This window comes from Colobus angolensis, unplaced genomic scaffold (assembly GCF_000951035.1).
Source record: "Colobus angolensis palliatus isolate OR3802 unplaced genomic scaffold, Cang.pa_1.0 Scaffold119, whole genome shotgun sequence".
NCBI classification, from domain to species: Eukaryota; Metazoa; Chordata; class Mammalia; order Primates; family Cercopithecidae; genus Colobus; species Colobus angolensis.
This window is the reverse complement of record NW_012113030.1, coordinates 2,851,584-2,876,460: the sequence shown is the minus strand read 5'-3', so window position 1 is coordinate 2,876,460 and position 24,877 is coordinate 2,851,584. Positions and strand designations below refer to the sequence as shown.

Here is a 24,877-nt window from a genome sequence, read left to right as displayed (position 1 = left end):
CTTCATTGGTAAATTACTGAAAAAGTCCCTAAAATATTATTTTTTCCATTTTTTTGTTTATGAATTAACCTCTAGATTAATTTTCAGTAATTTTCCAGCCCTCTCCCAGAAAGATGCCTATATATATACTTATATATAGTATATATTTTATATATATCCCCCAATAATTTCTTTATACCAAAATGGTCCCATCAAAAACATAATGGACTTTAGCCTGGGCAACAGATGTAAAACAATGTTTTTACTATAATGGTAAAATTTCATTTGCAATATTTTTAAAGTAAGTATCTGGCCATAAACCTAACAAAAACATGTACTGAAACTACATGATTAAAATTTTTAAATTTTACTGAAGGATATTGAAGAAAGATTCAACTAAATAGGAAGTTAATGTTCCTTGATGGAAAGACCAAATATTTTAATTATATCAGGCCTTCCCAAAATACTGTGTTGGTTTCATGCCAATGCAAAACTCTGAAAATGATATTTTGAACTTTGAAAGGTAATTCTGAATTCATTTGAAATAATAAACAGGCTGGATTAGACAAAAAAAGAAAGAAAAACAGAAATGAGGCAGCACTTCTTGCTCAATGAAGAGCAACCAGATAAATAAAAGGTTTACAGATACAAGAATTAGAATTGGAAAACTCCTGCTAAAATCAATAGCTACACTGAGAAAGTGAGAAAAAGGATGAAATATAATATTAGTTATATTATAAAGGCAGCATTAAATTGATGATAAAATAATTTTTCAATAAATTGTGCTGAGACTACTACACAGCTATTTGGTGCAATTTTTTGGTGTATTTCATGACAGGTACCCAAATAAATCCATATGGACTTAAAACTTAAATGTGGAACATATATTTTTATTTTACTTTGCATTTTTATCACTTATCTACATTTCTTAGTTGGACTCATATCAATTCATGAAATAATTATCTTTACATTTGTAATTATTCATTTATCATGATGTTTGATAGTATGAAGAAAATCTTCTGTTTATCCTCCAAACATAGTCTTATTGCTTTTAATTGAAGACCCCGCTACATGAAGAGCTCATCATATCTGGGAATCAATAGGCTTCTTTACCTAGCTCCACCACTGACTAGACCTTGGACAATTCAATTCTATCCATATGAAGGGTTCATATTAAATAGTGAAAATTATCTGTTGCCAGTTTTCCAGACCACAGGATATGAACAATAGAAATTATTTCTAAAGCCCTTAAGAAAGTTTCCCTACTTTAAAAAATGCTGTATAATCGCACCCCCTCCCCCAGCATTTTGGCTGTTATTGTTTGCACAGGTGGCAATATGTTCATATCAACACAATCTGCATTTCTTCCTGCAAAAGGTTGAAAGGTAGTAACTGGAACAGAGCACAGACCAGAAGTACATTAGTACCTGATGAGAATCTGACTTGACTCTCCCACTCACACTTCCCTTTTATTTCTTAGTTCCTGCTTTCTCACTTCTCCCAGGCCTTTTGTTTGCTATTGAAGTTTAACAACTGTTCATTGTTTAACACTTCTTAGTACATTCCCATGAGTTCTTAACAGGAAAGTTGCTCTTTCTATCTAAAGTTAAACCAACAGGAAATAGAACTTCTAAATTCAACAGGAACTTCTATTGTGCATTCAAGATGAGTGGTATACCAGTGCTTCATGGGCCAGTCCATCAAAGCTAAGTGCCTTTATTCCCCTACCCACTCCTACAACACAAAATACATAAAATGACTTTTAAACATTCATTCTTGTGAGAAAATAGCATGTTCTCTTTTTCAAAGGAGCAATTTACTAAGAGAGACTAGTTCTAGCTTGGAGATACCAAGGGAAAAAATAATGTAGTTGTCTCTGAAGGAGAAAGTATTCATCTACATGATGTGTCAAATAGGCAGCTCACAAACCAGGCTGATTATATTTACCCTACCCTTTAAAATGGGACAGAATGCTCTTAAAAATCTGTCTATGCCTTTTCCTTTCTCTTCTGCCAGGAGGTTCAAGGCCTGAGCAGTGAAGTAGTCAGAAGGGTCAAGAGCCAGCCTTTTCTTCTCTCTCACAAGGCCAGGTCAGCCATCAGAAGAAAGTTCTCCAGCCAAAAATGGCTACAGACTCAGGCAGGGCTGCCCACTTGAATTCTCTAGACCATTGCAGGTTGCTCTCTTGTTCTTGCAGTTGTGTCTATTTCTCCTATTGGAACAAAAAATCCAAAACTTTGCTCTAGACTATAACTAAAGTCGAAATAAATGGAGCAGATTACCACATGACTTGGTTCCAAGCTACACAAACCCACCTCACAAAGGGAAAGCAGTCTGCATATGTTAGGCCTAACTCATCAGAGTATTACATTAGGAATGGGCCCAGAAAGTAATATGGATTACCTGACCTTGACCTCTTCCTATATGTAGTCAGGGGACCACACTGAGAAGGATAACCTATTAAGAACAAGATTTGGGTTTTCCTAGGTCCATAATCAAATATCATCTCAATTGACATACTTCCTAAACTTCAGGCCAATGTCAATTTCCAATGCACAGTACTAAAGTTCCAAAAGAAACTTCTTAGCCCAAGGACAATCTACCTCATTTAGTGAAATCTTCAGCCTTGCAAGGAAAACAAAAATATTCTGAAAACAATACTTGCTTTTGAAATATCAGTGGGAGAAATGAGATCTGTTTGTGCCCTCTTTGTCATTTACAAAGAAAGCCTCAAAAAAAATATATAAACATATTAATAATTTTGCTAAAAGAATGGGAAAACTGATTTATTTCTATTTTTCTGCACTTTCTATACTTGTTTTGCTGCCTTTAATCCTGTTAATATCAATAATAGTAAAAACCACTTACATATGCTCATTTAAAAGGATATAGAAAATAGAAAAAATGCTATTTTTCAGGCTCAGAAGAGGTTTCTCTCTAAGCTATTCAAAAGCTCACAGAAATTTCAATAACTATAAAACCTCAGCCCTTTATAACAGTCACCTAGAATATGCCTATATCCCTTGTGAATGTATACTTACATTCAAAAATACATACATATATAAATACATAACAGCTAATGAAACAACAAAATACTCCCCTGCTTTTTTCTTCTCCCCATTTTCTATCTTCCCTTCTTGGACTCCCTTTAATTGCTTAAAAAGCCAAAATTTAAAAACAAAATGTGGCCAGGTACAGTGGCTCATCTTGTAATCCCAGCTCTTTGGGAGGCCAAGAAGGGAGAATCACTTGAGCCCAGGAGTTCAAGACCAGAGAAGGCAACATAGGGAGACCCCATCTCTACAAAAAATAAAAGATTAACCAGGCATGGTGGCACATGCCTGTAGTCCCAGCTACTTGCAAGGCTGAAGCAGGAGGATCGCTTGAGCCCAGGAGTTCAAGACCAGAGAAGGCAACATAGGGAGACCCCATCTCTACAAAAAATAAAAGATTAACCAGGCATGGTGGCACATGCCTCTGGTCCCAGCTAGACAGGAGGCTGAGGTAGAAGGATTGCTTGAGCCCAGGAGGTCAAGGCTGCAGTGAGCCATCATTGTGCCACTGCACTCCAGCCTGGGTGACAAAGACTGTCTTAAATAAAAATTTTTAAAGAGTAAATAAAAATAAAACGATGTGTGTGTGTGTGTGTGTGTGTGTGTGTGTGTGTGTGTGTGTGTGTTTAATGGTCATCATACTTCTGTCATGTTAAAATGTTGCCTGCTCTCAGTTTCAAAAGCAATTTGTTGAAGAGCCATAGATGCATCTTTTTTTTTTTTTTTTTTTTCTGAGATGGAGTATCACTCTGTCGCCCAGGCTGGAGTGCAGTGTTGAGATGGAGTATCACTCTGTGGCCCAGGCTGGAGTGCAGTGGCATGATCTCGGCTCACTACAAGCTCTGCCTCCTGGGTTCACGCCACTCTCCTATCTCAGCCTCTTGAGTATCTGGGACTACAGGGAGCCACCACCATGCCTGGCTAATTCACAGATGCATCTTTACAGACTAATTCCTCACAACAACATATAAAGTCAGGACAAAATTTTTTTTATTGACCTAAGAATTCTTCAGAGTAAATAAAACAGGAAGATCGTGGAGGAAAGTCAACATTTGTGTAAACTGGTCTGGAGAGAAGTTTCTGGTTTATTGTGGTTTTTCTTCAAACACAGTCCATAACTGCAGAATGGCATAGTGCAAGTGTCAAAAACATTGATAGGAAGCCCTTCATTATTCTAGCCATAAGAATCAGGGAAAGGAGCCCAGACAACAAACATCACTGAGAACTGAGAGAGAAACTCTGGAGGGAATAGACCCAGAGAAGATAATCCCCAAATTCTTCTAAACCCCACATATCTCCGACTGACCTTTGATTCATATATATGCAAGACAAACTCAAAGTAGCACAGCAAAGGCTTAAAGAGCTGAACTGAACCACCAACCACAGAGTAAGACAGGTCTTACAGTGAGTTTAACTGACTGGTGAAATGCCTGCTAAATGGGAAACAACAACATTCTTCAGAAAGGATATGACAGAACCTAGACTCTACATGACAAAACATTCACAATATCTAGGATATAGTCCAAAAATACTTGGCATGAAAAGACTTGGGAAAATTGACTCATTCTCAGAGGTAAAGATGATAAACAGATCCCAGTCCAGAAATGACTCAGGTGTTGAGATTATTAGAAAAGGACTTAAATTAAAGCAACTCTCATAACTATGCCCAATCAAGTAAAGGAAAATATGCTAGAGATTAATAAAAAGAAAAAGAAAATTGAACAGATCCCATTCCAGAAATGACTCAGATGTTGAGATTATTAGAAAAGGACATTAAAGCAACCATTATAACTATGCTCAATGAAGTAAAGGAAAATATGCTAGAGATTAATAAAAAGAAAATCTTGGCAGAGAAATTAAAAAAAAAAAGCAGAAATTTTATACCTGAAAATATATTTTTAAAAAAAATTGATTAGGAAAATGGAGATATCAGAGAAAAGAGTAACTGAGTTTAAAGATAAATGCACAGAAATTATCCATTATAAGAAAAGAGAAAAAAGAAAGCCTGAGATACCTGTAAGGATAATACCTAAAAGCACTAACATTCAGATAATTAGTATCCCAAGGAAAAAGGAGAATGATTGCTCCACTGCACTCTAGCATCCTGAGTGACAAAGAGAGAATCTGTCTCAAAAAATAAAAAATAATTATGTTTGAGAACTTCCTAAATTTGAAGAAAGACAAATTTATAAATTCAAGAAGCTCAGTGAAACTCAATCAGAATAAATGTAAAGAAAATCATATGTAAGGCAATAAAAAACAAATTCAAAGATAAAATTCAAAAGCAGACAGAGAGAAACAACATGTTATTGACAGGAAAACAATAATTCAAAGACCATGGACTTCTCATCAGACACCCCTAAGAACAGAAGACAGGGAAACAGGATTTGTAACATGCTAAAAGATTTTTTTTAACTGTCAACCCAGAGTAGGTGCAGTGGCTCATGCCTGTAATCCCAGCACTTTGGGAGGCCCAGGCAGGCAGATCTCTTGAGGTCAGGAGTTTGAGACAAGCCTGGCCAACATGGTGAAACTCCATCTCTACTAAAAATACAAATATTAGCTGGGCATGGTGCTGGGCACCTGTAATCCCAGTTGCTTGGGAGGCTGAAGCAAGAACACTTCTTGAACCCAGGAAGCAAAGGCTGTAGTGAGCCAAAATTGTGCCACTGTACTCCAGCCTGGGCAACACAGCAAGACTCTGTCTCAATAAATAAATAAATAAATTGATTAATTTAAACTGTCAACCAAGTATTCTATATCTAGCATGCATATTCTTTTTTAAAAGGTAAACAAAATACATATTCAGATAAAACAAAAAATCTAAGAGAATTACTCACCAGCCAATAGAAATTACAAGAAATGCTAAAGAATGGTCTTCAGGCAGAAGAGAAATGATACCAGAAGGAAATTTAAATCTTTAAAAATGAATGAAGATGACAAATGTCAAATGTCTGAGTAAGTAAATGAAGCTACTTTTTTTCTCTTAAGTTTAAAAATAATATATAAAAAGTATAATATTGTGCTGTGGAATGTTTATGTAAGTAGGTGCAGTACATACAACAAGAACCAAAAAGACAAGACTGGGATAGCCGTGGGCAAAAGAACTATATGGTTGTACAGTTTCTGCATTTTATGTGAACTAGTTCAATATTAACTCTAAGTAGACTTTGAAATGTTAAGGATGTGTATTGTAATTACTAGAGAAACCATTTTTAAAGTAATGCAAAGAAGTGCAACTAAAAAGCCGACAGGTAAGTAAATTGAAAACAAAAGATATTATTAAATCATAGAATATATTTTAGACTGAATAATAATGAAAACACAACATATCAGAAAGTGTGGGGTGTAGCTGAAGCAGTGTTTAGAAGGAAACTTATACCCTAAATGATGAAATCAAAAATAAGAAAGGTCTAAAATCAATAACCTAAAGTTCCACATTAAGAATCTAGGAAAAGAAGAATAACATATACTCAAAGTAATGGAAAGAAATAATAAATATAAGGATATAAATCAATCACATGGAAAACAAAAAAAGAATTGAGAAAATTAACTAAGTCAAGAGTTGGTTCTTTTAAAATTTCAACAAAATTTAGAAACCCATCTGACTATACTGTTTAAGAGAACAAAAATCACCAATATCAGGAATGAAAGAGAGGATTTCACTACAGAACCTAAAGATACTAAAGGACAATTTTAAAAATGTGATAAACAACACTGCACCACCAACATCTAACAATTTAGACGAAATGGGCAATTCTGAAAATTACAACTTAACAAAATTAACACAAGAAACAGGAAATCTGAATAGCTCTATATTTTTAAAAAATTTTATCTGTTATCAAAAAATCTTACCACAAGGACAATTCCAGCCCTGGATGGTTCTCTCAAATATTCAAGAAAGAAATAACACCCATCTTACATACATTTATTTCAGCAAATAGAGGAGGAAGGAAAATTTATTTTATGATACCTACATAACCATAATACTAAACCTGACAAAGGCTTTTTTAAAAGAAAGAACATTACATACTAATATTCCTTATGAGCATACATGCAAAAATCATTAACAAAATATTAGCAAATCAAATCCAAAAATATATTTTTGAAAAGGATAATACATGTTGACCAAATAGATTTATCCAAGGGTTGAAAAATTGATTTAAGTATCTTGATTTATTATATTTATTTGAAAATCAATATAATTCACTATATTAACAGAGTACATGAAAACAATATGATTATTTTGGTAGTGAAAAAAATATTTGAAATAATTCAACAACCATTCAGGATAAAAATAAATTAGTAGCTTTAGGCAAACTATGAATCATAGGGAATGTCCTCAATCTAATTAAGAAAATCTACAAAAACTTTACAGCAACATTTTATTTATGCTTTCCTCCTAAAGTTGGAAACAAGGAAAAAATGTCTCACTCTTTTCATGCGTATCCAACATCATACTGAAGGTCTTAGCCATTGCAATATGGCAAGACAAAGAAATAAAAGTAATAAAGATTGAAAAGGAAAAGGTTAAAGTGTCCCTATTTGCAGATAACATAATTTTTAGGGTAAAAATCCTGAGGAATCTACAAAAATCTATATGGACTAATGAGTGAAAATATAAAGGTTGCACAATACACAGTTAGCAACATACAAAATCAGTTCCATGTTTATATAGTAGCAGCAAACAACTGGAAAATATTTTTTAAATTCCACTTACACTAGTGCCTCCAGAAAACATAACATTTAGGAATTAATGTAACAAAAAATGCCCAAAATCTCTACACTGAAAATTACAAAACATTATTTACAGAAATTAAAGATCTACATAAATGAAGACATACCAGGTCCATAGATTGGAAAACTCAATATTCTTAAAATCACAATTCTTCCAAATAGATCTACAGAGTCAATGCAATCCCAATAAAAAATACAGCAGGGTTTTAAATAGAAATTACAAGCCGAATCTAAAATGTATACATAAATTCAAATGACTTAAAATCACCAATGTGATTTTTAAAAAGAAAAGGCTGGAGGACTTGCACTATCCAATTTCAAAACCTACTACAGTAAGCTACAGTAATCAAGGAAAAGGTCATGGCAAATCATTATGCCAAGTAAGGAAGCCAGACACAAATGGGCATATACTGTATGCTTTCTTGCATATAAAATTCTAATAAATGCAACCTATTCTATAGTGTCACACAGCAGATATGTGACTGGTTGCAGGGTGTGGGCGAAAAGCAGGGATGAAGAGCAAAGAGGGCAGAAGAATGAAAAGATTCAGTTATATTGATTGCAGGAAATGTTTCAAAGGTGTATGCATCTGTCAAAACTCGTACCTTGTACATTGTACAACTGTTCATTTGTGCAGTTTACTGAATATAAATTATGCCTCTATAAAGTTGTAGATAAGAAAAAAGCAATTTGTTCAACTTTGAGATTTGCATGTTAAAAAAAAAAAAAAAAACTATTGATCTCCTTTGAATTTCTGCAACAGTAGTTTGCAATAGTTCCATTGTAGATCTCTGGGCTTCAATGCCAACAATCCTGGCATTAAGCCCACAGTGTCTCATCGTCCATCAAGGAGTTAGAGCCAAACTCAGGAAACTGCTCTCTATTCTGAAACTACACACATTGACCCTAGTGGGAGCAGTCACCTAATGGTGGTTAAGGTTTACTCAAAACAAGCTGCCCTATAAAGGGACAGCAGAGGTCAGGTAGATGGAAATTAAAGTACCTCCACTGTGACCTTTCACCTCCCGAAGTCTCTTTGAATCCCCCTCTTTCTCCTTCCTAGCCTCTTTTTCTCCTGTCCCCACAGCCCGGTCTGGCGTCGTGCACCTACCTCTCCCTTCCACCAGGTTCTCAATTCTCCCAGCTCCTCTTCATCCCGTGCGCATTCTCCCACGAAAGGCAGCCCAAACTCCAGCCCCAGTGCCCCAGCCCCTTCTACCCTGATTTCTGCCGGGGTGAACCTGCCACAACGGATTAGCGACGCGGAACAGAGGGGACAACCGCTCCGCCCAAACAACGCACCTCTCCTTCGCAAAGCGCCCGCACGAAGTCACCGCGCCCCAGGCCGCGTCCTCCTCTCACCCGGCCTCGATGGCGCCTCAGCTCCCATGCAGGTGGCGGTGAGATTGGCCTCGCCGCTCGGCCGGTGTCCAACAGGCCCTTCCGGTGCCGAGGGGCCGGGAGGGCTCGACTGGTTCCACAGAAGAAAAGACGCGTTCCGTCGCCCAGCAACTAGCCGCGCGCCCTCCCCGGCCCCTCCTCTCCCGCGCCTCAGCCCTATAGGAGCCCACAGCACCGTGGCGCCCACCTCAAGTGCACCCGCCTTGCGGGACCCGCTCCAGGGCAGCCTCGGACTTGGACCCCAAACCCAGGCCTCACTTCTCCGGGCGCTAAAAGACACTGCTCCGGAAGAGCGTCCTGGACTGAAGCCGCCTGGATTGGCAACTTTTGCGGAACTTAACCAACTGCTTACTTAACACTCTTGCTCTTTCTACGTTTTAAAGAATAATGCTGGACCCCGAGACTTAAACCGTCAGCTTTGGGGAGCAACACAGATGAATGTCTCACAAACATAATGTTGAGCGAAGAAGCTGGACACCGAGGGGTACATACTGTATGATTTCATCACACAAAGTTCAAAAACTGTGGTGCTTATGAACGTAGGCTCAGCTGGTATATTACAAATAAACAGAAGAAAGTAATAACCATAGAAGTCCAGAGAGTAGCCATCTTGGGAGTGGGACGGTGATGGTGAGTGGGCAGGCAGTACCAGGGCAGTCGGGATGCTAGCAACATTCTACTTTTTAACCTTGGTGATGGCTTCTCAGATTTTCTCTTTGTGATAAACCATTGTTTTCTATTGTGTTCATTTTCTTGTGTAATATCTCACCATTTTTTAAAAGCTCAAAAAGAAAAACAAAAACCAATTAGATAATATAGTGTAGATGAATGTGCTTTGCTCAGTACACTTAGCAGGCCCGCACATGTGTATTTTCTATTCCTCTGTACCAACCCTTCTCTCCAAATTCAGGCAACTAAAAAATGATGTGGGAGAATGGCAGATAAAATATACTGGAGTTTGTTGTGATGAATAGTCAAAATAAGAAATAAACGTTCTAGAGATCCTCCGTAAGATCTGTGCTAGAAGAGGGCAACGTGTTTCCCAGAAGTCCAAGATAAAAGTCTTGTGCTGCACAGTTCCCTAGAGAGGGGCCTCTGAACAGCCTTGCTTTGGAGACTGATGCATCCTCAGGCCTCCAGAAGGAAGCTCCTGCTCTAGAGACAGACAAAGCCAGGGTGGGACACACAGCTTTACCATGTGGGCCAGTTGCTTTTCCTCTCTGGGTTTCTGCATGTTCGTCTGTAAAATGGAGATCATAATCCAACTTCTAAGGTCTGTTATTTCACTCCCTAACACAATGTGTTCAAAAATGGTTGCTGAACGCTCTCAAGATGAGAAGCATTTTACAGAAGAAGATCTGCCAACCCTGCGATTTTACTGCACTTACATCACATCTCACTGCCCTGTGTGCACTCTGTATGGGCAGCCCCTTCAGGCCACGAGTAAATTACTTTTCCCTGCTAATCAAAATAGTAAGCAAGCAGCCAAAGTGCTTGTGAAGTGACTAATTGTTCATGGTACCATCGCGAAAAGTGCACAAAAATAATATACATGTCATGTTCCTAAACTGAAAAAATATTCAAATTAATATAACCTTGAAATATGTATATCATATAGTCAGGAAACAATTTAAATGACAAATAAATATTGTTCATTAATACTTTATGTAATCAAAAAACAGTAACTAAGGACACAGGTATCCATATCATAGGATAATACAATCCATGAGCTAGGTAGTATTACCATCTTCATTGTACAGATAAGAGATTGCACAGGTGAATTAAAGAATTCACCTGAGGTCCCCTAGCTAGTAATCCTGTGGTAGGAATCTCTGTTCTAGGTCTAGTTGATTGATTGATTGATTGATTAATCGAGACACGGTCTCACTCTGTCACCCAGGCTGGTGGGCAGTGGAGCAAACACGGCTCACTGCCGCCTTCCCAGGCTCAAGCAATCCTCCTGCCTCAGTCTCCCAAGTAGCTGGAACTACAGGAATGTATCAGGATGCCCAGCTAATTTTATATATGTTAGAGACAGGGGTCTCTACGCTGCCCAGACTTGAGTTTTTGGGCTCAAGGAATCCTCTCACCTCTGCCTCCCAAAGTGCCTGGTGTTACAGGCACGAGCCACTGTGCCTGGCAGATCTAGTTTCATTTTAAAAAGGTGAGAGTGGGAGACAGAAGGAGTGGGAGGAGGAGGAGTTAGTTATTGAGTTAAAGGTATTTCAAACTTGTTGATGTTGTAATGACTTCATATGGAAATGTTAATACTTCTAGTACTATCTTAAAGAGAGGGCAATTAGACTCAAAAGAGCAGCGTAAAATCATTCAACAGTCATTGAAACACTATGATTTCCTCTAGCTTTTGCCACTTTCCCACCACCACCTACCAGTCCTCTTGCCACTCAGCTTTGAAACCCCCTGTAGTTCACTACAACATGAGTGAAAGTACGGCCAGTGTGACTTTCCAGCTCCCACACCTTTGATGTATCACCACAGAACAAAGTCCAAACACAGTTCTCCAAAGAGAATTTGAGTCTCCTCACAATTAGGGCCCACCTAAAGGTTTATATACTTTGGAAATAAATATTAAAATCATGTCTTCACTTCATATTGTGCACAAAATAAGTTCCAACTGGATGAAAGATTTTGATTTTGTGTAGATAAGGCTTGTAAGCACTGGTGGCTCACATCTGTAATTCCAGCACTTTGGAAGGCCAAGGCCAGTAGAATCACCTGAGACCAGGAATTCAAGACCAGCCTGTGCAACATGGTGAAACCCTGTCTCACCGGGCAAAAAAATTAGCCAGGTATGGTGGTGTGAACCTATAGTCTCATTTACTTGGGAGGCTGGGGTAGGAGGATTGCTTAGGCCCAGGAAGTCGAGGCTGCAGTGAGCCAGGATCTTATCACTGAACTCCAGTCTCGGTGCCACAGCAAGATCCTGTCTCAAACAACAACAACAACAACAAAAACTTGTAAGCACTAAACCATAAAAGGCAGAAGCTATAAATAAAAATACCAATTTTTGAAACACCTGCATTATGCATTAAAAAATAAAATTAAAATGCAAATAAAAACCTGGTAAAAATTTTACTACACTTATAGCAGACATGGGACTAGTATTCTGTGGATGCGAAGTAGACACTCCAAATTTTCAGTTGGCTAATGAAGGTGTGAATGGCAGTTCCCAAAAGAAGAAATATTATGGCCAATAGAAATATAAGAATATTCAACTCGACTAATCTCATAAATACAAATTAAAACAATGTTTTGCAGTTTTCATCAATCAAATTACAAAGTTAGTAATAGAGTGTGTGCATGGGAGTGAGGAAACAGGATTACTCACAGATTTCTGAGGGCATCCTGCTAGATGTCATATAGCAAAATGTCTCAAAAGGCTTAAATACACCATTCTGAGCAACATAACAAGACTCCACTTCTACAAGAAAATTTTAATAATTAGCCGGGCATGGTGGCGCACACCTGTAATCCTAGCTACTTTGGGGCTGAGGTAGGAGGACTGTTGGAGCCCAGGAATCCAAGGCTGTAGTGAGCTATGATTGCATCACTGCACTCTAGCCTGGGAAACAGAGCAGGACCCTGTCTCAAAAAAAGAAAAAGAAAAAAAAAAAGACTAAATACTTGCATGTATTTTAACCCAGAAATTCCACTTTTATGAACTTTTCCTACATAGAAGTATGCAAAATTTTCAAATAATAATATTGGAACATTGTTTTAATCTTTGGAAGGCAGAATCTTGTCTTCAGTTTAGTATCTTTAGTATCTAGCACAATGTTGGCACATAGAATTCTCATTGATGGTCACACCTAAATAATGTCACTGGTTTAGCACTAGTCAAGACTGAGTTGTTGCCAGATACAGACCTGAAAAGGACTGAGCTCTAGACTTAATGTTCTAGAGATGAGGAGCCAAAGATGCTGAGGCCTTGGGGAACACACAAGGACATTTCCCACGAGCCCCTGGGTCACTGGACTTAGTTTAGTGTCTGCTTCTATTAACACAACTCACCGGTAGCAAAAGTCTCAGTCCTTGATTTATAGCAAAGCTCAGTTCACTGAAGGCCAAAAAAACTTGATACTATCAATATTTTATTTTAGCATCAGTTACTTTAACGATTATGTCAAATGCAAATCAGCAAATTAAAATGGCAAATGTAATGCAAATAAACTCAGAGTATGCTTTCCTGCTAGACCCATAGGCAACCTTTCCCGTAGAAACCAGCCACCACAGAAATCCTGGAGCCTTCACGGCTGTACTCCAAGATGGTGACAGGGAAGGAGTAGAGCCTTTTGATGAGTTACAGGATGAGGATGAACTGGAAAGAACTGAAGACACCATACCTCACTTCCACGAATCCTTGTTCCTCTCCTCATCAGTCAAGGCCCCAAGGAAAACAGATGGTACACTCGAAAGAGTTTTCCTGGGGGAAAAAATTTGAAGGTGGGATTAAAGGGAATTAACAAGAGAAAATTAGTCACTCAAGGTCTAGCAATATTAGGAAGGTATTAATACTTTTGATCTGAAGGGGCAAGGGGAGGAAAGGAGGTGTTAACAGAGACTGGTGAGAGAGCTGAAGCTGTGGAAGATGAGCTGCTGATGGGACTGTAGAGACAGAGACGGGAAGTAAAGGTCAAAATCACTGTGAGGCAGGGAGAAAGCAGAGGCCTAAGTACTCCTACCACTCTACCCTCCTGCCCTTCAGTCCTGCACCGTTGTCCTCCATTGGTCAAACCCATTTGTAAGTCCAAAGGCAAGGAAGACTAAGTAATGTGGTCCATAGAGAACCAGGCAAAGGGGGGAGCTGGAGAGTATAATGGAGAATAACCAGCCGAGTCCCCTACCAAAAGTTGCCTGTACTGCCATTGATCCACAGAAACGAACATATTGAGACAGCTTCCATTGCCTTAGGGTCTTCTCTGGCATTGATTACCTCCAGCCTTCTTCAAGCACCTACTCACCCTACCTTCCCCATGGTAACCTAATTAACATCTGCCAGGCTTCCCTCCAGATCCCAAACTCCAACGGGGTTCTAACATCTAAGCTTATGGAGTTCAGGAATGGACCCCTGGGAAGTCAGCTACCACTCTTCTTTGGAGCACCTTGGAAGTCTGTCACTGGGGCATGACCTCGGGATTTTTAAGGCAGGATAAAAATAGCAAGCACTGAGCAGAAAGAAAAAAAAAACCTGTGAATAAAACTATCCATTTGAAAAAGAAAAGATACAAATAACAGTAATGAGCCTGGTCCAAAGCAGGTGTACTTGGCCAGGAATTAAGGATTTATTTTTCTTGGAGGTAGTGGCTGATGTTTAGCATTCCATTTACATGTTACACCTCCAAAGGGCTTTGCTTAGATGTTCTCCAGCTATGGTAATACACTAGAGATTTTGCTGAGTTTTAGGTCAGAGCCATTCCTTTTCTGAAGGTAGATATGTAAGACTGTTGTTGTATGTGCTTTGTAGCCTAAACATTGAACTTAGAGAACCAATGCCTGGTTTATGCTTAGAAAAACTAACAGCTCTCCCGAGTAAGCTGTAAAAACAGAAGCTGCATTTAGCCAGAGATCAGTGCCTGAGACTTCTGTGTATGACCCCACTTCCCCCGTACTCACTCACCCACATACCAATCCAAGAAAAATTAATAAGCTTTGAAGATGTGTTGTTTTTCTGTTTTCCAGTGAAGGAAATATTTTATTTTATTCACCTGGATTCTGATTACTGAGTGAAGCAGAATTCAGAAACCTACTGAAGCTGGTATGCAGGACTTTCTCAGCCCATCCAAACTCTGTCTAAAATTTGCGGGACGTTTCTCATGAAAAGAGTCCTGGATCCACAACTGAACTGCAGCCCTTCCAAATTTCGTCAGTAGGGGGGTTTAATCAATTTCTGGTCTTCACTTGAGCAGACATAGCTATATCTGAGCAGACAAATCACTGAAACCCCTCTGTGATTTGGTCTTTTCACAGACTATATTGTCTGTCTTAATTAAACTTTAGCATCCCACTAAGCTTTCTTGCACATGCGAGGTAACATTTAAGTCTTTAATATTTGAAGCATACACCATAAGCCCAGCATGCTCGCTTCATTTCAGATGGACTTCAAATCCCAGGAAGAAAGTTTTAGGGAATTTAAATCAAATAATTTTTGAAGACAGCAACTAAAGCTTCCTTCATGTAATGACGTCTTGAGTTTTTAGGATTTTAGAAAATGTCTAAGTATACTTCTCTAAATGAGTTATAAGTGGTCCTAACTGTCCATGAGAAGGGCAGAGGAGGAAGGAGAAAGTGTCTAAGTGAAATCAAGAGTCTTGCTTTCTCATCTCAGTTCTCCCCAAGTTCAGGTGCTGAGGATGGATTGGCCTCTCAGAAGCCCAGACTTCATTTTCTTCCTCTTCCTCATCTCCCCTCTCCTTCCTGGGTGCCTCCTAGATCCAAACCACAACCTGTGTTTGCCTGAGATACACACAGCCAGGGTGATGATCAGGGTCTCTGAGAGAGGCATGCCCAGACACCCAATGCCTACAAGTCCAGCTAGTAAATTCAGGCGGGCTCTGACGATACTCTCAGGAGGCCAGGAAAGGCACAGGCAGACTCCTGGGGAGGCATCTTCCCTCTCTCGCCTAGGGGGAGGAAAGGACAATGTGTTCTGCTACCCCAGTTGGGTTCAGCAGGACCTAAAGGGTAGGAGGTTCAAGACCTCTCATCTCCTCTCCCCTTGAACCACCTTCCCCCAGCAGGTCCTTAATGTGAGCTTGATGCTGTCTCTGGATCTCCTTCGGATGGTGCTTTTCCTTTGTCATCCATCACTGACTGGGTGAAGAGTGGCTCCGCCAGTCAAGGAAATTAGGAAATTCCCGGGTCCTGGTGGACACTGAGACTCCGCCCCCTGGAGGTCCAGTTCCCATGGGAGAGCTCCCTCCTCCCCCTGGACTGTAGCTTGGAGGAACTGCGACAATGCAGAGAAGGAATGGTGACAACATGCAAAAGATCTAGAAGGCGAAGCACAGGAGGCACACCTGGTCAGCACCTGCCACTACATGTCCCAGCATCCAGCACCATCCAGGCTCCCAGAATTCTGTGAAGGCTCTTTTTGTTACCACTTATTGCATACTCAATCTAGACTCAACTGGTATGAGGTGGGTACTCCCACGCCCGTTTTACAGTTGGGAAAACTGAGGCTCAGGGAGAACTAGTCCCCTGCAGTATCTGGATTGGAATCCACGTCTGATTCCAAGCCAGAATTGCATTGAACATGTCCAACTGCATTGTCGATTGCAAGGAATACGCCCCAATGGAGTTTGTCTAATGAGAAAAAGTCTCAGAGATCTTCAACCTCAGACACGAGTAGCCTGAGCCTGTCAGCCCTAGGGAGAGGAGTGTGCAGAGAGGAGGCTTTGCCTGGGCTTGGAAATTGGGAGGACAGGTTGGTCTCTCTCTTCTGCTGCTGCTGTCTTTGGAGACGACAGGCAGTGAAAAAGAGGAAAGCTTTTGCCCTAAATTTACCATAAAACAGACCACAAACCTGGATATTCAGCAAAAAGGAAGGAAATGTTTGCGGTATCAATTATCCCAGAGCCTTCCTCCCCTCCGGGAAAGTCGCTTCACCACTTCTGGAGCTGAGCCACCCACGACCACAACCACCATAGCGGTTTCCTTCTTAGGTTCACACAGGTTCCTCATTTCTCTGGGTGAGGTCTTCAGGGCTGACTCTCATGTCAGCCACTACTCCAGACTTTGTTCCTACAACTGACGATTGCCAGAACCCGGCATCAGGTCCAAGCTCCTGGCTTGGGAAAAGAGGAAACAGCGGCATAGAGGGCCTGGCTGTGTTCCCTAGCATATTAGAAGTCGGCAGCACTGCGGCCAATGTCAGAACCATGCTGCCCCACCCTAATCCTAACGCCCGGTCCCCATCTCCACACAGCTTCTGTAGTCTTCACTTCCTCTCTCTCTCTGTCATCTCTTGGGATGGTGGTTTATTCCCATCCAGCACCTGCAGGAATTTGTGAAGCTCCTGCTCCAGTGTAAACTGACCTTTAACCCCAGCACTGGGCTTTATTTACTGAAACCACTTTTCTTGGCGGGGGTGTAGGGGGAGGGTCATGAGGAGGTCAGTGGAGACCAGCAATTCACAATGGAAGGTATTTTGGCGGGAGGAGGCCAGTGGCGCGAGAAGAGTGGCATCCACGCCACCAACTGCATCCTCGAAAGCATTTGAAAGAAAACAAATCTACACCAGATCTGCTAAAACTCGAAACCTGAGTCTCTAAGGTAGGTGAGGCTTGATCCAAGTTCCGACCACCTCTCCCCGACCTTGGTGACTGAGGTCTGGGTAAGGTGTAGCTTGGAGAAGAGGACCTGAAAGCAGGAAGGTTGGGGTGCAGATCCTCCGCCGCATCGGAGCCAGGGCTGAACCCCACATCCGCCCGGTGGGAGAGTGGGGGTGGGAGGAACATCGAGGACACCAGATGCGGCCGGAGGACCGCACAGCCTTGTGGCTTCTCGAGTGATAGCAGCCCAGAAGAGGAGGTAGGCATGTTTACTCTTGTAACGTCTCCCCCAACTCCTGCATTTTATTTCGTGGCAATTAAAATTTAAGGATGAAAAAATGACAGAAGTGGTCTCCAGTTATTACATTTCCATAACACTGCAGGTTCTGAGATTGGTGATCCTTTAAAGAAATCGTTACATTACACATGGAAAGTGTGTAGAATAAAATACTTTGTATCTTATGTAGAATAAAACACTCTATATCTTATGATACAAGACAGAGAGGCAATTAAGGTCAATGCCTGGTAGCTTCAAGTGCGCTATCTCCGCCGCGGCCAGCTAAGAGGCAGGCACCGAGGAAGATCACCTCTGTGACGCTGGGTGCGAAAACCCGCCCCGCAGGCGCGCAGAGCCCCAGGCGCCCCCCACAGCAGGGGCCGGAACGAACATTCAGCGCGCTCTAAGCCGGGCGCGCAGGCTCGGACTAATAAAGAGCTCTAGTGCAAGGCTTTTTCCTTCTCACAACGTGGGCTCGGCTTTATTTGTTTGCCAATTTAAATATATTATTTAAACACCGATGTTTCCTTTCCAGCTCCTAGTGAAAAGTGTTGCGTGACGGAAAATTCATGGAGTTCTTCAACTTTTAGTCAATATCTGCTATTGACAGGTGTGGCTGTAGCATTTTCACAGCGAGGAAAAGTGAAATATTTGACTTTGGGTCACACGTTGACTGTCCGATATGGGCAAAGCGAGCAACTGATTCCATCCATGTCCAGGTGCCCAGGAAAGGGAGCATTTATTTGTTATGCCACCCGATAATACTGGTTAAAATCACGCATGTCCAGGTGCCCAGGAAAGGGAGCATTTATTTGTTATGCCACCCGATAATACTGGTTAAAATCAGGCATGGTTGACAGGGGAAGAGCCAGACCCAACAGGTTTGGAAGCTCAATGTTCTCAGATGTCTGAGACCCTATCCGCTGTGCCAGAGCATCTTTCCCATCCAATTCTTCACTCAGTCCATCGGCCCATTCATTCCACAAAACCTTTGTTTTCCTAGTGCACCTGAATCAAGTCCCTCAGATCCTCTCACTTGGGGACTTTGGATGTGGTGGATATAGTGTCTAGACTCATGAATTCTTCCCTGACTGAAGCTAACCTGGCCAGTCTCAGGGATGGGCTAGTCAGTTGACTGACTCAACAAATCTTTATTGAAAGTCTACTATGCTACAGGCTTTGCTCTGGCAGCAGGAACCACAGCAGTGCCTGCCCTCAAGGAGCTACTAGACCAGTAAGGGAGAGAAAAAATGAAAAAGAAACAAATAGAATTTCCTGTCAGTGTGTGATAAAAACATGGCAAGGCATCCAGAGCAAGGTGTGAACCTTAGGAGGGCAGAGCTCAGTTGTTTGTGAAAGGCTGAAATGTTTTAACGGGGACTCCAGGAGGTTGCTCTGGACTTTCACTACAGGTAGTGTCCAGTGGTGGCTGCTGCATTTGTTTAGTTTGATCCATGATTCTGGTAGGTATCCAAAATTACAACATTCAGAAAGTAATCAGAGTTCCTGAAAATCTTGCTAGTAACCCAGCAAAAGCAAATGCTGCCAAGGAGGCTGCTTCATAGTGCTTAGTTTAGAAGTAAACTCACTGCAAGGTAAGCTAAGTAGTAGTTTTGCTCTGTGGTCCACAGAACAAGAAAAATCAAAACACTTCACGCAAATGCACAACTCTTAAAACAAAACTTTCCTCTGATGTTAGCTCTTGGAATAGCTGCTGGAAGTCCCAGAAACAGCCACCCAACAGTGCTCTCCAATCGAATTTTAATTTTAAGTAATGAAGGTAACCTCCCTCTAGGCATGCCAGTAAATTAGTCAAACAGTCCAAAGCATAATTTCAAAATATGGGGGGAAATCAGAAAACTGATACAATGAAAAATTACCGGCAGAATATATTTTTATTTTCTTTCTAAGTGTAGGATATGACATATGATTGTTATTAAAGCACCTGTTAAATAGTGCTATGTAATTTGAGGGTAATCACATATGAATAGCCAAAGTTCAACCACCAGAGACAACTGAGAGACGTGGGAAAGCTCCTGGGTGTGTGTGGGGAGGGGCGCGAGCGAATTAGCGGGGGGCTGGCTGGCCTAGGACGGAGAAGCTAAACACTGGTCGACCCTTCAGGAAGGATTTAGATTTAAGCTACAGCTTTAAGGCAGGAGATGAAATAGTTGACTTTTCCAAGCTCCTCAGCTTCCATCACTGCTCTCCATTAACGCGGGCTTCTGCTGATGGACAGGAATGGAGGTCCTGACCTACCCTCGCCCAGGTTTCCAGTCTCCCAGATATTGCACACAGGAGCAGCAGGTGGGGAAACGCCAGGATCTCCAAGCACCCTGCCAAGTCTGTGGCACCCAGTAGGACCTCAGCTGCTCAGGTCCTTTCCACCCTAACGGATACCTAAGAGGTGTTACGTTTCCCTCTAATTTTCCAACTCTTTGTGTGAAGCGTGCATTGCCAGTCCCTCCCCTAGGACCCTAGTCCTAGAGTTTTTAAAGTAGAGCCGGAAAGCCTGAGGATCCTTTCAGCAGCACAGAGCAGACACCGCGCTCCCCAGGAGGGGCTGGATGAGGAGGGACTGGCTGGGGCTGAGCACGTCCTCCAACAAGCGCTGACCCGTGTGAACAAAACAGTCAGTAACTCGGGGGCCACAGAGATCGGAAGATGAGCGCTGTCGCGGGGACCCAGGCCTTGGAGGGGACGCCGTATCGGTTCCGGGGCCTCGAGGGAGGTTGGTTCCCGTTTCCACGAGGCCCCAGGGGGCACTTCTTCCTTCCTATGCTGTCGATTGCCCAGCAGGGGAAATTGCCCTTCTCAATCTTTCTCATTTGAATACATGAAAATGCGAGTTGATTTTGGCAAGGCCAGGCTCTCTCATGGCCAGAGGGACGGTTTTGTCGCCCGCGGGCGAGGCCGGGTGGGGAGCAGCTCCGGCTCCGACATCCGGCTGTGGGTGAGCTAGGTCCGCGCCCCGGGCAGCTCAGAAACCCGGCGGCGCTCAGGCAGCAGTAGGGGAAAAGACAAACCCAGTAGCTGTTTTTGTTTGCTTCAATAAAATAAGGGAAAGCCCTGGTTATGTTTATGCGTTGCTTTTACACACAAAGACACACAGACACAAGCACATGCACACACAGCCAGGGCTGAGGCCGGTTACAGGATAGGACTCTGTACAGAACTGCCTGCAAAGGCCCGTCAAGTGGTCCCAGGGCCCCTACCTACTACAGAGTTGTGAATTAATCCCTTAAAGATTTAATGATGGAACGAAGGGAGAGAAGAAGGAAGGTATAAGGAAGAAAAATAAAAGGAAGGCAGCGAAGGAAAGGAGTTCGAACCCCGGCCCCGCCCATGCTTCTCTCGCGGGGGACAGCCATCTCGCGGCTCCCTGGCCCCTTCCCCAGCTCGGCGCACACATCCGACTGCCAAGGCCAGGCACACGCAAGTGTGACCCCTTGTGTCCAGCGTCCCAGGCCTTCCTCACTTCTAAGCTAAGCCGGGTCCCAGTTGGGGTCGGCTTTGAACCGCGTTAACGACCACAGGTCTTAGTTTCATTGGATCCGATTCTCCCCTGCAGAAGGAGGACTTAAGCTTCTTATCTGGGTGAGGGGTGGGGGCCCGCGGGGGAACTCGGACCACTCCACACCAAGCATGGCTGGGCTGCTGCGGCCGCTACCTGACAACAACCCCGTCCAGGGAAGGGTAGGCAAGGAAAGGGGACAGGCGAAGGACAGCCACAGAGGGAAGCCCTGGATAGACTCGAGTGGGCACCGCAGAGCCCCACCGGCCCGGGCCCTGCTCTCTGCCCACCCTGCGGCCCTGCTAAATGGGAAGGACCCCGTCGCTGCGAGAGGCCGCCGGCTGTGCCCGAGGCCCGAGCCCGCGGCCTTTCCTTCCACCTTTCGCCGTCGTCGCCCTCTGCTTCTCCCTGTCTGGAAAATATCTAAGGAAGGGGCTCTCAGCCAGATCTTGCTGGGAAGTGTAAGCTGAGGCAGCCCAGCGTGGTCGAAGGACCGAGTGCAGCCCAGGTACTACGGGACTGCCTCGGGAGCTGGCCCCACGGGTGCAGCAGGCGCAGCTTCCGGGAAGGGCGGAGCCGCTTCCTCAGCTGGCGGCCACCTGGAGTACCCGCGCACCCTACTGTCCTCACTGCTGCGGCTTCCTCCACTTGAGGAGCCCACCCTCCCCGCGACCTGGACCGCCCCGGGCTGTCGCAGACCTGTCCTTACACAGGCAAGCTTAACCCGGGACACCCCAGGAGCTACCATGTGCCTGCCCTCATGGGTACCCTGCCCCAAGTCCACCCGTCCTCCCCAGAGCTGAAGACAGACCTGGTTTCCTCCAACAAGCAGCGCAATCCTTGCAAAGCACAGTTTGCAATAGCGTAGGTGCCTATTTGGGAAAAGAGGTTGGAAAAGAGCAGGCTGCAGCCAAAAGAGGTTGGAAAAGAGCAGGCTGCAGCCGCTGGACCCGGCTACCGACTGGCCAGCAACTCCCAGACAGCAGCATGAAAGTATGTATGTATGTATGTATGCATGCATGCATTTCCAAGTCAAAGACCTAACACGACCCTGCTGATTCGCTTTTAAACCTCAGGGAAAGTGACTGGCTGGCATCTGGGTACACTAGAACCTCACCTCCTAAATGTGTTAGGTATCTTGCAATGTGGCCACTGAGATGGAGAGACGCTGAGAGCTGGACGAACTGCCATCTCTCCTTCCATCTTGGCCTTGGCTCTAAGAACCTAACTTCCTGGCTGTGGGATGCATGCGGAGTCCAGTATCGCCTGGCGGTGTTCCCTGGAGGCGCCTGCGGGAAAATTCAGCTTTCCCTCTCCACGACAGGAGGCGCTGTGTTTGTGGAAATCCCCCCGGCCGCGAGCCGCGAACCTGGGATCCCTGAGCTGGATCAAGGCTCCGAAGCTGTCAGAGTCCATTCTGCATCACCAGTCTTGGGCTTTGAAGAAGCCTAGAAGAAATTCTGCTTTGGCCATCATGCTATGAAAAGTGGATTTTTTTTCCTAAGACAACTTTTTTTTGTTTTTGTTTTTGTTTTGAAAATATGAGACTTAGTAGGTTTGGGAAGTGGGCTAAGAGAATATTTAATATTGTAATTGATCTCCCATTTAAGGTGACAGTGTTTTTCCCCTGCTTAAAGCACCAGCTTTTTTGTGCACTATAAAAGCTATTACTATCTATAAATTGTTACTCTCGGTAGAAAATACCCTAGTCTTGCTCGGTGTTATTGGAGAGCCAAGAGGGTATTGGAGAATCACCTCCAGAAGGAACAAGGAAGCTCATTAGCACTGAAAGTCCCCCGGATCAGGCCGAGGAAGCTGAGCATCCGTGTACTTTACAAATGGAACTAAAGTCAGTTACTGATGGGAACTTTGCACAAAAGAATTAGTTGCTGACACACAATTCGCAGATACATTTACACAAACTGATGGGACAACTAGCAGTCACAGGAGCAGGCTGCATTAGGGAGGGTTCCTGCCCTCCTGAGGTCCAGGTGGATTTAATTTCATTCATTCCTTTCCTTATGTGACCTTTCTATCCCCCACCCTTTTTGTAAAAAAAAAAAAAAAAAGTAATCCAATACCTTTATCTTTTTTTATTTCCTTAACTGCACATCTTCACCCTCTCTGCTCCCCTGCTGACTTAAGAGATTTGTTTGGTTCAGGGATTTAAAGTGATTCGCTTGCCAGATTTCAAGTAGAAGAGATTGAAAAGAACAAAGCACAGGGAAAAAGGTATCTGTTTGGAAGACAAGTTAAAACACATTTCTTAAAATGACATTAATAACATTTTAAAAACTTTGCAAAACAAGATTTTGCGGATTCTTAATTACTTTAGATTTTATTTTATTGTTACTTAAGGAAACCTAGTGGTTCTACAGGCAGTACAACACACACATGGTCACAGGGCACTCAGAAACAAACACACTCAATCACACGTGCTCAGAAATACACAAACGGCCACACACTCAGAAACACACGCACCATCTCCCAATCTATCACCAACTCAGTGCCTATCACCCAGTCACTTCAGTGTTCTCTCTCTCAGGACAAGTGGGCAATCCACCACCCAGGGCCTCATGAGAGTAAAGAGACTTTGCGTTGGGGAGACTCTCCCACCGACGTCCAGGACCGATTAGGAACCAAGTGAGCCCCTGAGATCTCAGCCTGGACCCTCCGGGTCACAGACAGGACCAAGCGCCGCTGAGGGCAGTCTCGGGCTTCTGCCTGGCACCTCTTTCGCAGTGCACACGCGTTCCCGCGCCCAGGCCCCTTGCTCTCCCAGCTAACTCGCGTGTTATGGGAGATGTCCCCTCCCCCTGACCTTTTCCTATCAGAAACCAGACGGTTGTCTCCAGCTCAGTCCCTGAAGCTGCTGAAGGGGGGCGGGAGGAGGAGCCCGGCAGAGGGAGGACGGCCCGACTTGGGTCCGCCTGCCCTATCACACAGACATCTGCTCTCAGTTGCTTCCTCTTTATGGTCGCTACAGATGACAGGGGAGAGGAGCGGAACGAGGCGGAAAAAAAAAAGTTATGTCATAAAGATATAAACCGGTGCTGTGACTCACCTGCTCTTAGCCGCAGGTACGAGTTTCGTGGCAGCGCCTCCGCTCTGCTAGCCGGGAGCCCAGGTCGGCCTAACGTCACTTGGCTCGGCTGACTCAGATGACCCTGTTTCTAGTGACGAAGCAAAAGTGGGGTTTTTTCCCTTTTCTAGTCGGAAGCTCAGGAGGAAAGAAAGAAAGGAAAAAAAGTCTGTATTCTCCAGTCTCCTGGGGTTGAACTTTGGGTCAGGAATCAGGAGGGAGGGGACAAGGAGAGCAGGAGGGGCGCGAGACTGGGCCGCAGCCCGCGCTGAGAAGGTGGCAAGTACCTCTGGGGAGGGACCCCGGGGTCACTTAGCCCACAAGGTCTCTAAGCCCAGTCTCCGACGCCACCGCCCCCAGCCTTCTCCGGCGGCTGCGAGGTTCCCATCCAGACCCCTAGCTCGCCCGCCTGGCCCCGCCTCTTTTTTCTTTTTCCAAAGGGTGTTACACCCCCTCCCACCCCACTTCCCTCTTTCCCTAGCCTCCGGGCCTAAACCAATTACACTGCTTTGCAAACAAAGTGAGGGCCGCGCTTGGGGGAGG

At 43.5% G+C, this 24,877-nt stretch overlaps 2 protein-coding genes across 2 annotated transcripts in view; one reads left to right on the top strand and one right to left on the bottom strand.

Annotated features, from left to right (window-relative positions):
- The window catches only part of LOC105500932, a 161,676-nt gene extending 144,606 nt beyond the window's left edge, over positions 1 to 17,070 (bottom strand). Inside the window, exons 1-3 of the mRNA XM_011926622.1 lie at positions 16,861 to 17,070; positions 9,358 to 9,482; positions 9,132 to 9,240 (exon numbers count right to left, since the gene is read on the bottom strand). Coding sequence (XP_011782012.1) covers positions 9,132 to 9,240; positions 9,358 to 9,482; positions 16,861 to 17,070 — 444 coding nt within the window. The remainder of the gene's footprint in view (positions 1 to 9,131; positions 9,241 to 9,357; positions 9,483 to 16,860) is intronic.
- A 5,136-nt stretch (positions 17,071 to 22,206) lies between these two features.
- Positions 22,207 to 24,877, top strand: part of FOXA1 (forkhead box A1) — an 8,710-nt gene continuing 6,039 nt past the window's right edge. The window contains exon 1 of the mRNA XM_011926139.1: positions 22,207 to 22,239. The gene's annotated coding sequence lies outside the window, so the exon portion shown is untranslated. The remainder of the gene's footprint in view (positions 22,240 to 24,877) is intronic.